Raw genomic sequence first — 16,057 nt, 5'->3', positions numbered from 1 at the left:
ACAATGCATTTAGTTAAAAATAGAAATGAAAGGCAAAACATTTTTGTATAGATATAAAATAACATTATAAATACCTTTTTTCCCTTTTTTATAACTGATCACATTCCTTTAGTGCAGCATAAGGTGCAGCTGCATAAGGGCTGGGGGAGAGGAGAAGCAGCAAACTGAGCTTGCTAGTAAATGGCTGTGCAGTGGGGGGAAGGGGTGGTGTCAGGACAGGTCTTTGATCATTGGAGGAGAGCAGGCTGAGTTCCCAGCACAGCTAGAGACCTGAACACGGCATGTTCTCCTGCTTAGTGTGGTCAGTTTTTAATAGGAAAGCAGAGACACTCACAGGAACACCAGGGATTTCACATAAAGGAAGCAATACAAAGAGAACAGTATACATTCTCATACAAGTAGGAATATGAAGTGTTGGGGTAGCAAATGCTTTAATACACCTGAACTTGCATTTTTTTTCCTTTACAATGTTTTCCTTGTGAATTTTTTACCTTTATTGATTTGGCTAATGCTAAGATGTCTGGCTGCAGAGTGATAATACATGCATTAGGGTGACCACTAGGAATAACTTGGGGTTTTACTTCTGCTATGGGTTTGTGACGAATCCTTTGAATCTCACAAATTATGGACCTTTTGCTGAAAAACTTTGCATTTATTAGAACCATTATTTAAAATGAATAGGTAATCCAACCCCTTTCTACAAAAGGGTGGGGTCACAGCAGTCATATTGTTAGTGTGTTTTGGAGCTGTTGGGTAGAGCTGAAGATTTTGTGTAGGGAGAGATACTGTTTTTAATTTATTTATATAGGCATTGATACATGACCCCCATGATAGTGCCCAGCTTTCTACCTTTACCTTTTTGTTTGAAAATAGCTTGCTTATTAGCCCCAAAGAAGGCCATAATCGAATAATGAAATTCACCCCATGGGATGAAATACAGGAAATGAGAAACATGAAAGAAAAAAAAAAGTTTATTGGGCTTGAGAAGGCCGCAGTTATTGATAAAAAGGATTACCCAATATAATATAAATAAAAATGCAAAGAGGAAACTTATAAAAAACAATAGTGGGCCTAGCTTTAACAGCTCAGACTGATCTAAATCACTGTATATCATGAATTAAATTTTTTCTGCTCTAAGCTGAATAACTATTGATTTCATAATAAAACCCATAGGCGTCCACAGGGTACACCCTAATCATCCCCTGTGCATACTTCCCAAGTGCCCTGGATTGGGCAGGACCACCCCAAGATTTCAATTTGATCCCAGTGTCCCGCCAATCCATGCTTAATTGCTGAGCTGTTCCGGCACTCAGCTCCTATCTTCTGTGTCCCCCCTGCAGCTACACTTGTCACAGGCAGCTACAGAAGAAACAATGCTTGCTTATTCTAGGGAGGGGACGGGTAGTAAAGGGTTGGCACAGGAATAGGGAGGCGAGCTGTAATTGGCATTGCATTGGGGATGAGGCTACAAGCCAATCATAGCCCTGCCTTCTACTTACGGCGCCATCTTTTAGCACCTGCCCCATCCCTGGCATAAACAAACAGCGTTTCTCTGTAGCTGCCTGTAAAAAGCACAGCTGTAGGGGAGCCACAGAAAGAGGATTTACTTATGTCTGTTCTTCTTCCTGGGACTCTTCACAGTACTTGAGGTAGTGCAACTTTGGTTCTTCTCCCCCTTCTCCTATCTTATAAGTAGCTGTAATTTAGCTCCACCTACTGGACCAGGGAATTAGAGAAGGAGGAGAAGAGTTGGAGCTTCAGTATCCTGAGTACTGTGAAGAGTCCAGGAAAAAGAACAACTGAAGTATACAGTGCAAAGGCGAGACAGACAGTTACATACTACTGCACTCTGTGTCACTGCTGACACCTGACCTCTTCCTCAATTAGCACTGACCTCTGAACTCCAAGTTAGTGCTGACTTCTGAACTCTGCCTCACTTAGCACTGACCTCTGTCTCACTTAGTAATGACCCCTAACCTCTGCCTCACTTAGCATTGACCCCTAACCTCTGCCCCACTTAGCATTGACCTCTGTCTCACTTAGTAATGACCCCTAACCTCTGCCTCACTTAGCGTTGACCTCTGAATTCTCCATCCTTTATCACTGACCTCTGAACTCTCCATCACTTAGCACTGATCTCTGAACTCTGCTTCACTTAGCTCTGACCTCTGCCTCACTTAGTAATGACCCCTAAACTCTGCCTCACTCAGCAATGACTTCCAAACTCCTCCTTACTTATCACTGACCTCTGAACTCTCCATCGCTTAGCTATGCTCTTGGATCTCTGCTTCACTTAGTACTGGCCCCTAACCTCTGCCTCATTTAGCTCTGACCTCTGTTTCACTTTGTAATGATTCCTAACCTCTGCCTCACTTAGCATTGACCTCTGAACTCTCCTTTACTTAGCACTGACCTCTAAACTCTCCATCACTTAGCACTGAACTCTGAACTCTGCCTCACTTAGTAATGACCCCTAAACTCTGCCTCACTGATCTCCAAACTCCGCCTTACTTAGCAGCACTGAACTCTCCATTGCTTAGCTATGCTCTCTGAACTCTGCCTTACTTCGTACTGACCCCTAAACTCTGCCTCACTTAGCTCTGACCTCTTATTTAGTAAGGACCCCTAACCTCTGCTTTACTTAACACTGACCTCTGAACTCTCCATCACTTAGCACTGACATTTGAGCTCTGCCTCACTTAGCTCTGACCTCTGCCTCACTTACTAATGACCCCTAAACTCTGCCTCACTTAACACTGACCTCTAAACCCCTTTCTCACTTAGCAGTGACCTCTAAACTTTTCATCAGTTGGCACTGACCTCTGAACTCTGCCCTACTTAGGTCTGACCTCTGCCTCACTTAGTACTGGTCCCTAACTTTTGCCTTACTTAGTACTGACCTCTGTACTCTGCATCACCTAGCACTGACCTTTGACCTGTGTAGTAAGTGAGCTCAGAAGTGACTTAGAGCTCAGTAGTAAGTGAAGCAAAGTTCCAGGGTCAGTAGTAATTAATAGAGAGTTCAGAGGTCGGTAGTAAATAATGGTCAGCTTTGCTTTCACCATGGGTGCAGCACAGCGTACCTCTGATTTTCATGTAGGTTAGCTGCGCTTTGCAATAAACATCTATAATGTCCCACGGTATTGATGCACTTTCTGAAGGCGCACCAAAATCTCGCTTTCATTTTTTGTTTCACAAATTGCACCAAAACCATGAGACACAATAGAAATGTCAAACCGCAGCTAACCCACACGAAAACTGCAGGTACACTGCACTGCACTGCACTGCACCAACCCACTGAAAACCACACTGCAGGGGGGAGGACCAAAAGCATATTATATGGGTATGTGAAGGCTTTTGTTTTTTTTTAACCATATCCCTTTAAGTACCTCCCACTGAAAACACAATTTGGCCACACCCACGATTCGATGCAGCTTTGATCTTTGGTGATCACACCCTAATGCCTAATGCAATAATGCAAAAATGCTCCGCACACCTATAATAAAACAGTAATTAAAATAAAAAAATATTACAATTGTTAAGGCAGAAGGGAGGGGAGTTGTACATTGCTCTGACTCCAACGCATGATAGGAATCCATTGACAGACTTAAAGGGGAATCCACACTGTCTGCAGAGAAAGCTGAAAGTCAATGTGTTAGAAATCCTGTCTCTTGAATGGAGGACAGCAGTCCAATGAGGTGGCTGTCACTATGCTAATACTTTTACACTTGCTGCTTCAAAATAAAAAACATGTGGTTATTAGCCCCTCACCCAATTTTTATTTATTTATTTTATTTTATTTTTTTAACAACCTTTAATTTCTCTGTTTTATCACATGATCACTTTGCTATTTGCTACAGTTCCCTTTCATTAGAATTCAGAAAGGTTTGCTGCAACGTTTACAAACTTCTAACTAGAAAGCAACATATGCAAACTGTTTACGAACTGAACCCAGGTAGATTTGTTCATCCCTAGTGACCATAGATACGCTTTAAAAAAGATAAACTTGCATAAAGGCATGACAGAAGCTGGATATTCACTTGTGCACATCTAGCTTCTTTCTTGTCGTAAAAAGTTTGTTAGTATAGTCCTTTGTTTAAAATGTGCATCGCATACACGTTTTAAAATATGGAGAGACTGTGCTGAATGAAGGGGCAATATGTTGTTTTGTTTTATTTAAGCTTTAAAACTGTCCCATGAGAGCCACGAATGGATGAAATGACATTTCCAACGCATTTATGTTCCAAACAAAATGTACTAATTGACTGTTGAGTTTTCATTTTTATATAGCGTAAAATAGATACTATAACACTATTTTGTGTCATTTTGTGTTCATGTGAATAGATTTTTTTAGTTTATTTTATTACACTTTTGGTAGCTGTTGCATTTTAGTACAAAATGGATTGGTTGAATTTGAAATGAAAGACCAGGTTAGCAGCATAGAGCATTGTATGGCCATTCAGTGCTGGGTTTTTATTAGGAAAGTGTTACCAAAAAATATATGAACATTCATCAGTCTTTCATTCATCACTGTACTCTGCCATCTTTTCTTGCAAAACATGTTTGCAGTCGGTTGTAAGTGTCTAATTAATGCCACTCATCATGTCTCACTTCAACTGCTGCAAAATGTTCCAATTTGGCATCCTAATAAACCATATGTTCCCTCTTGAGTCTATACAAAACACCGCTACTAGGCTCATCCATCTAAGCCGCCACAACCTGCCTGCCAGCCCGCCATACAAATCTATTCCATTCTTTCCAGTTATGCTTCACATTAAAGTCCCCTGTGACACAGACAGCAGTTTAAAAGGCTGCTCGTTTGCTTCATTTTAGTAACCAAGTACATTATATAAGTAAGCTGCCAATAAAATTTACACCTATACAGGTATAACAACAGTGATAGTTATGCCTGTCATTTAGAAAGTTCCAACGTATGAAGGTTTCGCTGGTTTCCTACAAAATTGAATTCACAGCTGATTGATCACCAAACATTTTCTCATACTGGTATTGCATTGCTTGAAGTCCTAACAGTGTTAGTTAACAGATTTGAAGTAAATATATGTATACGATATTACATAAAATGGAGAGCCACTTGTAAAACTTGCAATAATATAGTAGTATTTTTTACCTGGATCTTTCAAAATGAAAAAAAAAACAGACAAGTGAGTTTGCCTAGGCCAGTGATGGCGAACCTTTTTGAGCCCAAGTGCCCAAACTTCATCACAAAACCAATTTCTTTTTTTCAAAGTGTTAAACAGCAAATACCCAGCCACCCAGGTGATGATTGCACACTCCAAGAGAGACTGTAGTCAATTCAGCACTCACCCGGCTCCGGCGTCCAGTGTCGGTGTGCCTGGCAGCAGCTTCTCCTTTTGTTGGTTCCTTTGATCACCCTCCTCACTCTTGATGGTGTCCTCTCAGCACTGTCTTCTTGCTCCTCTCTGGCTGGTTCAACTCCAGGGGCTGTTGTGGCTTGGGCTCGCTCTCTCCCTCCTGAAACACCTCAGCCTCCTCTCACTCTTGTCTCCACTCTACTCTCACACTTGCTCTCCTTTCACTCTCAGCCCATTTTTTTCCAGGCTTCAGGCTGTCTCTCCTGTTATTTTCTCAGGGCTTGCTGGGGCTGTAGTTTTTCTTTAATTGATTAAAATGGAGCCATAGTCTTTCGGGACTACATGTCCCATGTTGCACTTGTCCTGGCTCTTCATTGGTCCCTGGCTTCAGCCAATGGGGAGGCAGGAGGAATCAGAGTGGGCGGCAATCTCTGCAAGCACCTCTCTGTCCCTGTCCCATCCTGCTTGACAGAAGAAAGGGGGTGGGGGGGGGGGAAATAAACTGACAGCTCGCGCTCACTTCTTCCCTTGTCACAGTGCGGGCAGTGGCAGCGGCGGCTCTCACGTGCCCACAGAGAGGGCTCTGCGTGCCAGCTGTGGCACGCGTGCCATAGGTTTGCCATCACTGGCCTAGGCTGAGAATATGTCATCCGTTTGTTGTAGGCAGTAGAAAGATTTTCCTCACCTCCTCCCTTCTAGTGGTAGTATTTTTGAAATTAGGTAGCAGGTTACCAGGCGAGAGGTTACAACAGCCAAGAAATGCGTTAAGCTTTTGTCAGGAAAAGAGCTCAAAACGAATGAAGGTAATGAATGCCTGTACGTGTTATACCCACACATTAGTATATATGCACTTAACATGTAAAAAAATTATCAGTTAGGTCCACTAATCATTTTTTGCAGTATGTCAAAAAATTGCAAAGCTATGACCTGAAAATAGTAATAATGAATTGCTTGAAAATATTCAGTAAGTAATGCAAATTAATTGTACAATAAGGTACAATCAGTTCTACATCATTAGGCTATGTGCAGTGATGAACCGGTATAGCAGTCATCTGTAACTTATTGATTACATATGACCCACATATTCTAGCTTTACAGTTAGCTCTTTTGTTATGGGACCCTTTTATCTGTACAGGTGCCAGATAAGGTGCCTTTTAAGCACTAATTCATCCAAGATGATATCTAATAATTAGAAGTAAGGCATTAGCAATATGTTACAAGATCTCCATGTGCACCGTTGTGTATGCCATTTTTTTTCTCCTTTCCACTTGAGCAGCTTTTGTAATGTGTGACAGATATCATTAGAATTCATAATACATTTTGTTTTCATAAAATCAGGACTGTTGAATTTTTTATTTGCAGTCTTTTCCTAAAGTACATGGAAGTGATAATCAGCAGAGGCTGTTAAATTAGGTAATTTCTTTCAAAGGTGTATAAATCTGAACTACTTTTTTTTATGTATTTTTAGGGTTTGCCAGGCAATCCAGGCGCAAAAGGAACTGCTGGAGAGAAGGTAACAGTGCTAACATAGCTTCTCATTCAAAGCGAAACTCATTAAAAAGTGATATAATATATATAAGTGCCGCACAAGCAGGTGTTCAGTTAATGCTATTAAAAAATCATCTTTCCACTTTATTTGGCAGCCATGGTTGACATTCTAAAACTGCCAAAAAATGAAAACGTTGTCTTATTGCAACTATGGGAACACTGGATGCATTATATACATGGTTTGCATAAGAAACACCTCCCAGAATCAAATATCCTGCTTAATGTTTTATCTCCCTGTAGTTATTGTGCAATCAGAACTCGCAGGGCATAATATAGGAGGCAAATGTAAAAGGAGAGGTAACAGGGAAAGCATGGACAAGAGATCATGTATGAACCTTTGCTCTGGCATCCGTTTCGTTCAGGTGCCATAAATTAGACTTGAGGAGCTCTATCCCATTACAAAATACCGCAATATTGCATAAAGGTAAAATAAAATGTGAGAATTTCAATATAAAATATTTAAAGGCTAAATTATTTAAAGATGATCTGTCACTGTAGAAAAAAATGGAAAAGTTAACAGCTGCAGCTGTGAAGTACAGGCATATCTGCAGTACCCTACTGGACCCTTCTGTCATTAACTAATGTTGGGCTGCACTGAGAGGCAAAGCTCAACACTCTGATGGGCACTCTTACAGGCTAATAGGAATGTTTAGGGGGCATAAGGGCATGGACAAGCTTCCTTACTTTCAGGGACAAACATTTGCTTGTCAGAAAGGCATATGATTCGGCCATGACTGGAAGATTTGGGAGGCTGTTGTAGGTATGCACAGGCAAGTATAGATGCCTGCACTTCATGCCTTCAGCAGTTTGTTCCCTTCTTGCCAGTGGAATAACCTCACACAGGCTGCAGGCACCCAGTAAAATCCGGATACAGGATTAAAGGTTCTGTCCCACCTAAAACACTTTGGAACTTTCAAGCTCCAGGTCCCAACTTGGGACTACAGAATCTGGAAAAAAACAAAAATGCAGCCTTTTCTACCCAGAAACGATAGTCTGAAAACTACCATTAAGCCATTACCATTGTGAATCCTGTGTCATTTTCTCCTACCTTACCACAGTGGCGGGGCCAGGTATATACATATAACTATATATATATATATATATATATATATATACAGTGGGTACGGAAAGTATTCAGACCCCCTTAAATTTTCACTCTTTGTGAAGCCATTGCAGCCATTTGCTAAAATCATTTAAGTTCATTCTTCTTCCTCATGAATGTACACATAGCACCCCATACTGACAGAAAAACACAGAATTGTTGACATTGTTGCAGATTTATTAAAAAAGAAAAACTGAAATATCACATGGTCCTAAGTATTCAGACCCTTTGCTGTGACACTCATATATTTAACTCAGGTGCTTTCCTTTTCTTCTGATCATCCTTGAGATGGTTCTACACCTTCATTTGAGTCCAGCTGTGTTTGATTATACTGATTGGACTTGATTAGGAAAGCCACACACCTGTCTATATAAGACCTTCCAGATCACAATGCACGTCAGAGCAAATGAGAATCAGGAGGTCAAAGGAACTGCCTGAAGAGCTCAGAGACAGAATTGTGGCAAGGCACAGATCTGGCCAAGGTTACAAAAAGATTTCTGCTGCACTTAAGGTTCCTAAGAGCACAGTGGCATCCATAATCCTCAAATGGAAGACGTTTGGGATGACCAGAACCCTTCCTAGAGCTGGCCGTCCGGCCAAACTGAGCTATCAGGGGAGAAGAGCCTTGGTGAGAGAGGTAAAGAAGAACCCAAAAATCACTGTGGCAGAAAGATGCAGGGACAGGTTTTCAAGCTTGGATGCCCACCTAGGCTTCAGTTGTGCCCAGGGAGATCTTTTACAAGATCTATTGGCAATAAATTGGATCTAAGTAATTAGTCAAAAGCGTGCCGTAGAATAGTAGACCTTATGGGCTTTTATTCACCTTCCTCCTGTACAGTAACGAGTTTTTAGTAAAACCAAGCTAGCACATCTGTGTTTAAAACTCTTCTCCTGCTTGCCATGTAAGATCATAAAGCACTGTAACCATTGTAAAGGCAACTATGTGTGGTCATACTCCAATGATGTCACTGACATCTCAGTTTATTCAGCCATGAGCGACAACAAACATCACCCTTGCTGATGGTCACTCTTGACTAATATTTCACCTGGATGTGCTTAATTGTAGAGACTGTCTCATGGTTTAAGAAGCTGAGCTGTCAGTAACGTCATCAGATTGTGGCATTGCTGTGTTCATTGTATGTAGGTAGAGTGTGGATGGGCTCTAAGGATTGGTACCTGGCATCTGCAGTGTAGGGAAATTGAGAGTGTTTACATACAGTATATGTGAGAATGTGGTTATGATCAGTTAGGTATAAATAAATGTAATAGATTGATCTGACAGACAGATTTTGGTTATCTCTTGGTCTAGTTTTGTGCCCCTACGTGAGAGTACTAAATGACATTTTATGGAGAAGAGATGGAGAAGATACAGTATATATATATAATAATTAACCCTTAGGAATTATGAATTAATGCCTTTAAAGGCAAAGGAGATCTTTATGGAGCACCAGTCTCAGTTATTTAGTTCACTAGTACATTTCTGTTGAATGGAAAATTTACAGGGTTTCCTTTCTAGGCTTAATTTGCAAGCACCAGGGTTCAGCCCCAGTAATACTGATCCTCCCATGTATATTGATTCATTCAGTATATTGATCTTGTAAAGTGCTCCAAAGGACCCCTAAGCAGTTCACTTCCACAGTAAAAAAAATCTCTCCTGAGGACTGAAGAATCCAATCAGACTGCTGTATTTGTTATGATGAAATTGTTGCCCTTATTTATGCTTTTTATAAATTTGCATGAATCATGTAATAATGACAGGATATATCTATAATGCTATGCCCCTTGACAATTTTAGTAAATATAAGATTCTGACTGGTTGCCTCATTGAAAGTGGGACACCAGGGCATGTGAATTTGAAGTGAACTGGTAGGTGGTCTTCTTAAGAACCCTTTATCAATTATTTTGCAGGCAGAGCAGTAAATAATAGAAAATGTATTGCTAGGCAGGATTTTATGCTTTGCTAGCCAAGTGGGTTTTAGGAGTATGCTCTTTGCTCATTAGAGTTTCCTCCATAGAACCATCTCTTGACTCCATATTGTCCACTATACGTGATAAATCCAGCAATTCTGTTTTGACCAAATTTCTTTCTACATTTAAAAAGCCTATTAAAAATATATAAGTGAACGTTAAATTAGTGCTGTATTTGTAAAGACATTTGAAAAGAAAACGCTATAAGAATGAAATAGTACCAGTATCAGACTTTGGTTTTCAGACTGACACATGTTCTAAGTAAAGATTTAAAACTTTGAATAATGATTTCTAAACTTTTGCTTTTTATTTTCTTTAGGGTAATACTGGTGCCCCTGGCGTATCTGGCCTAATGGGAAACTCTGGTAAACCTGTAAGATTAAATTTATTTTTTCCTGTAATAATTTTGCTGTTTATTTTTTTAAAATGTAAAAACAATATTTTAGTTTATATGGTTACATTCCCTGTTAGTTTTTTTTTTCACCCTCTGTGTCCTGTTGGGGAAACTTCCCTTTACTTCCTAACCCAGGGACAAAACAGCAAATGAGAGGAAATAATTCCAAGATCAGAGGTGGTCCCCTTGTAGACAGTTGCCACCAACAGGGTGTCCACTTTGGAATATTTCATCTCACCTCTTGTTCAGATGACAGCTGTAAAACTATTGAATTCCTATCAGGTGACAGAGGTCACAAGGGCAAATAGAAAGAAAAATATCAAAAGTGGGGACATTGACAGCAATGAAAAACCCCACAAATGTTCTAACTCTCCCCCTGTTTATCTAAAATAAAAAAGTTTTGCTTTATTTCTGTATTAGCGTGTTAAAATGAAAGACTGCTTGCGAGAATATTGTAATATGAGGTCTCTTGTTTGCTAATGTCATATCAAAGTCAATCACTGAATTTGTGCATTGTTTGTGCTCTTGTTAAAACCAGGGTGATCAAGGACCACAAGGTGAAGTTGGCCCAAGAGGACCCATTGGACCTCCAGTAAGTGGATGAATTATTTAAAAAAATATTATTATATTTCACAATTTTTTATCATTTTTTTAAAAGAACAACAAACTATAGAACGAAGAGAGTGAGAGATATGTACTGTCTTTAATCTTGTACTGTGCATTAACCTATTATGTTGGTTGAAATCCCTACTTGAATAAGAAAACAGTTATCTGATTTCTTGTTACTCCTTTGATAAATCAACCTCCATGAATTATTCAGCATTATTCTGTTGTAATGACAAAATCTACATCTTGAAAAAAAAAAAAAATGGGCCCCTGCAGGTAAATATTGTAAAAAACAAAGCCCTCCAGCGGCTCGCTGTCATCTTCCATTCAAGTTTGCCGGCTCTGGCAGTTTTAAATAGCAGAGATGCAATGACATCACTTGTGCACATGCGCATGGGTGTCATGGCAGTAGCATGTCTCTCTTGATGGATGGCATGCTACTATCTCCTAAACAGTACACGTATTTACTGTAACTACAGGTAAGCCTTAATATAGGCTTACTTGGAGGTATAAATTAAAAAGCAGATTTTAGTACTGATTTAATTAAAATTGCTTCTAATGATGTAAAATGTGTCCATTGGACTTTGAAACCTACTTTGACTACAGCATACACACTGTGAATGGGTTACCTGTTCTATAAAAGAAAAGAAACAATCATTTATCAGCCATCTGGATTTTCTAGAAATTTGTAGATTATTTACTAAAAGAGTAGAGCATGTTCACTTTGCAAAGTAAATTTTAACTTTGCAAGGAAATTTTTACTTACAGTAGCTAGTGAATACAGTGAAGCTGTCCTGACGTTTATTGTCCAATCTTGTACAATCAAGATTTTTTTTTCATTGCATATGCCTGGGTATTCTATGCAAAATAAATGTAAATGTTTCTACATTCACTAAGCTAAGAGAAAATTCCCTTTGCAAAGGGGACATGCACTGCTGCTTTAGTAAATCAGCTACATTGGGAGGACTAAAGCTTACAACAGCTGCACCTGATTAGTATTGCTAAATAATTTTCCCTATACAGTATCTCACAAAATTGAGTACACCCCTCACATTTTTTGTAAATATTTTATTATATCTTTTCATGTGACAACACTGAAGAATTGACACTTTGCTACAATGTAAAGTAGTGAGTGTACAGCTTGTATAACAGTGTAAATTTGCTGTCCCCTCAAAATAACTCAACACACAGCCATTAATGTCTAAACCGCTGGCAACAAAAGTGAGTACATCCCCAAAATGTCAAAATTGAGCCCAAAGTGTCAATATTTTGTGTGGCCTCCATTATATTCCAGCACTGCCTTAACGCTCTTGAGCATGGAGTTCACCAGAGCTTCACAGGTTGCCACCGGAGTCCTCTTCCACTTCTCCATGACGACATCACGGAGCTGGTGGATGTTAGTGACCTTGCGCTCCTCCACCTTTCCTTTTGAGGATGCCCCATGGATGCTCAATTGGGTTTAGGTCTGGAGACATGCTTGGCCAGTCCATCACCTTTACCCTCAGCAAGACAATGGTCATCTTGGATGTTATTTGGGGTCATTATCATGTTGGAATACTGCCCTGTGGCCCAGTCTCTGAAGAGTCAGAGTTATCATTCATCAGTACAAGTTGTCATTCATGGTTCCCTCAATGAACTGTAGCTCCCCAGTGTCAGCAGCGCTCATGCAGCCCCAGACCATGACACCCCCATCAACATGCTTGACTGTAGGCAAGACACACTTGTCACCTGGTTGCTACCACACATGCTTGACACCATCTGAACCAAATATGTTTATCTTGGTCTCATCAGACCACAGGACATGGTTACAGTAATCCATGTCCTTAGACCAATTTGATACAGTGTGCGGTGTATGATCTGACAGGCTGACAGGCTGACCCCCCACCCCTTCAACTTCTGCAGCAATGCTGGAAGCACTCATATTTCTTTTTCCCGAAGACAACCTCTGGATATGACGCTGAGCATGTGCACTCAAATTCTTTGGTCGACCATGGCGAGGCCTGTTCTGAGTGGAACATGTCCTGTTAAACTGCTGCAGCTCAGTTTCAGGGTCTTGGCCATCTTCTTATAGCCTAGGCCATCTTTATGTAGAGCAACAATTCTTTTTTTCAGATCCTCAGAGAGTTCTATGCCATGAGGTGCCATGTTGAACTTGCAGTGACCAGTATGAGAGAGTGAGAGTGATAACACCAAATTTAACACACCTGCTCCTCATTCACACCTGAGACCTTGTAACACTAACGAGTCACATGACACCGGGGAGGGAAAATGGCTAATTGGGCCCAATTTGGACATTTTCACTGAGGGGTGTACTCAATTTTGTTGCCAGCGGTCTAGACATTAATGGCTGTGTGTTGAGTTATTTGGAGGGGACAGCAAATTTGCACTGTTATACAAGCTGTACACTCACTACTTTACATTGTAGCAAAGTGTCATTTCTTCAGTGTTATCACAAGAAAAAATATATTAAAATATTTACAAAAATGTGAGGGGTGTACTCACTTTTGTGAGATACTGTATGTACCCATTATCTTATTTTAGATACAGCTTGCCCAAGATAGCATTTACTAACAATATATTCTGTCTGTCCTTATCAACAAATAATCTACCTTGGTGATTAACAGAAATGATTTCTTTGCCTTTGGTTTATACACATTCTCATTAGTCATTATGAAAATAGTTAAAGTTGCAGGCAGTTTTTAACTATTCTTTATTCTAACTGTATTCTATATTTATAATTTAACTTGCACAGTTAGACAACTTTAAAGAGAATCTTTTACCAAGAAAAGAACTTTTGGACATACAGCAGTCCATTAATTAGATAAAGTTTCATGTTTCTGCCAAGCCTGTCAGTGTCTGGTTTAATATTGAATAATTATATGCAGCGTTCAGGCACATAGTGGTGTCAGGAACTCACTACTTTATCCAGCTTTCAGTACAGATTTAAATTGAAGGTTCCAAAATCGTTGATTTTTTACTGTTGAGTAAACCAAAATGCCAACAGAACTCAAATAAAAACATTATTCCTTTATCTGCCATGAATTTCCCCTTAACCAAAGGATTGTTCATTTTTAGAACCTTAGCTATTTTAGTAGTAGCTCATATTGTCTTTAGTACTGCATAGTTGTTTCATGAGGTGGTTGTCCAAAAAGGCACACTCTTTAAAAACACTAGCCCATTGCCTATGGGTGCTGTGTTATTATACACTTGTGCCAAACACAAGCTGTTGTGAGAATTTGAAATCGGGTTATTTTGGTTACCTGCCCTGGTAATTTACCTGTAAGCTTATAACCCTCTGCCACATTGGAGAAATGGATCTTGTGAACCTTTAACCATGTAAGTGCAATAAATAAAAATAATATTTTAAATACAGTGTAGATATTAGGGCGATTAGTATTTTAGTAGTATTACTATTGTTATAGTTTAACCCTTTCTCTGCTAGACCCTCCTTTTCATTTTTCATCTCAAGACAATGGTACTGATTTAAAAAAAAAAAAAATTTGTGTGCATGTGTGTGTGTATGGGGGTGGGAATGTGTAATTATTTTATTTTAATGTTATGCTTCATTTTATTTTTTTTAGATAAAAGCCCATGGGCAGCCAAAATAAAAAAAAAAAAAAATCAGCACAAGGAACATAACTTAACATCAGTGGGATGTCACTAGGGGACATCAAGTGCCTTGGTGACATTATGAAGTTCGGTTGTGACAGGTCCTCTTTGAAGAAATATCAGGAGTCTAAACAGGCTCCTGATGTTTCCCCTTACAAGTGGGGAAAGAGAGTCCTCAATCTCTTTTTCCCCTGCTCTGCATTTACTACTGAACACAGAGCTCTTCTGTTCATTCACAAACTGCAGGACATTTTAAACATGCCTCTTGTGTTTGTTGAGCTCCTTCAGTTTATTAATGAACATGAAACTACTGAGTATGATTTGGGGGAGGTCAGTAAACATCAGAGGAATGTTTATCAGTCTCCCTGTGCTCCACCCTGAACAGAAAGGACCCGGCCTTAACATCAGTAATGACTGATGCAAAAGCAGAAAAAGGGCATACAGCAAGAGGAGGGCAAACAAGAGGTGAGGAGAAAGCAGCACAGCAGGAAGGCACACAATCAGCCCTCCTGAGTGAGCAGGTAAAACATACAGCATCCTTATTTCCTACAGTAATTTGCTGGACAAGGGGCAGCTGCCCCTCCTTCCCCCACCCCTTGTCCCGGCCCCATGCACAGGTGTTCCTTGCATCCCCTGCAGGCAGTTCCATTCATGTCAATTGACATGAATGGGATTGCCTGCTTGAAAATGCACAGAACACCTGTGCATCCCAGCGAGATCAAAGAAGGCCGTCACACGGGTGTATGCTATGGTTCGCCCGTGTGAATGAGGCCTTAGGTTCATCTGTTGGATAAAAAAAGTTTAGGGTTAAAGGTAAAAGAGAGAAGCAACTCTGTATCGCAATTTAATAATATAGTATAGAGTATTATATTAACAAAAGGATGGGATTCAGGAAGATGCACTATCAAATTGTATTCAATGTACTCATTTATTAGAAATCACTAAAACTGTTCGGCTAATAAGTTGCATTCCCACACCATCTTTTGGGGAAAACAGTGGTGATCAGCACTTATCTTCAGTTTTGATAGGGGAGTACATATCCTTCCATTCCATTCAAAGCTCCTGGCTAATACTTAATAAATTAATGTAGGAGAAGTTCTGCTTGCCTGCAGCCCTCTTATCACGGGGATAAACAAGCCATCTGCCAAGGGTATTACTATACAGTACATGAGATAGTATAATTTTTACCAATCAAAGGTTATCTATTTTCTAAAGAGAATACAAAGCAGAAGTTCTTTTTCACTTCACAAACTTTGTAGTTGACTTGCCGAAGAAGTAGAAACTGTTCTTTTATCAAAATGATTACTCTCTTTTTGCATTATAAATACAGTTTAATTTAAAAACTCAGTCTTTTGCAGGCAAAGTTAAATAACATTATTTGAAGTGAACACAGCTTCCCTTTATTCATTAAGCCAATAAGTTATTACTATTATTATACAGGATTGTATATAAAGGGAGACAGTGCAATTACAATGATGGTACAAAAGGAATGAGCTG

General features: G+C 39.7%; 1 protein-coding gene across 1 annotated transcript in view; it reads left to right on the top strand.

The window, feature by feature from the left end:
• Positions 1-16,057, top strand: part of COL9A1 (collagen type IX alpha 1 chain) — a 132,439-nt gene that overhangs the window by 56,134 nt on the left and 60,248 nt on the right. Inside the window, exons 20-22 of the mRNA XM_082252047.1 lie at positions 6,802-6,846; positions 10,271-10,324; positions 10,884-10,937. Coding sequence (XP_082108173.1) covers positions 6,802-6,846; positions 10,271-10,324; positions 10,884-10,937 — 153 coding nt within the window. The remainder of the gene's footprint in view (positions 1-6,801; positions 6,847-10,270; positions 10,325-10,883; positions 10,938-16,057) is intronic.

The sequence above is a fragment of the Pelophylax lessonae genome, assembly GCF_965119305.1.
Source record: "Pelophylax lessonae genome assembly, chromosome: 3".
Classification (NCBI taxonomy): Eukaryota; Metazoa; Chordata; class Amphibia; order Anura; family Ranidae; genus Pelophylax; species Pelophylax lessonae.
Note: the sequence above shows the minus strand (reverse complement) of the source record. Positions and strands in the feature narration are given on the sequence as shown.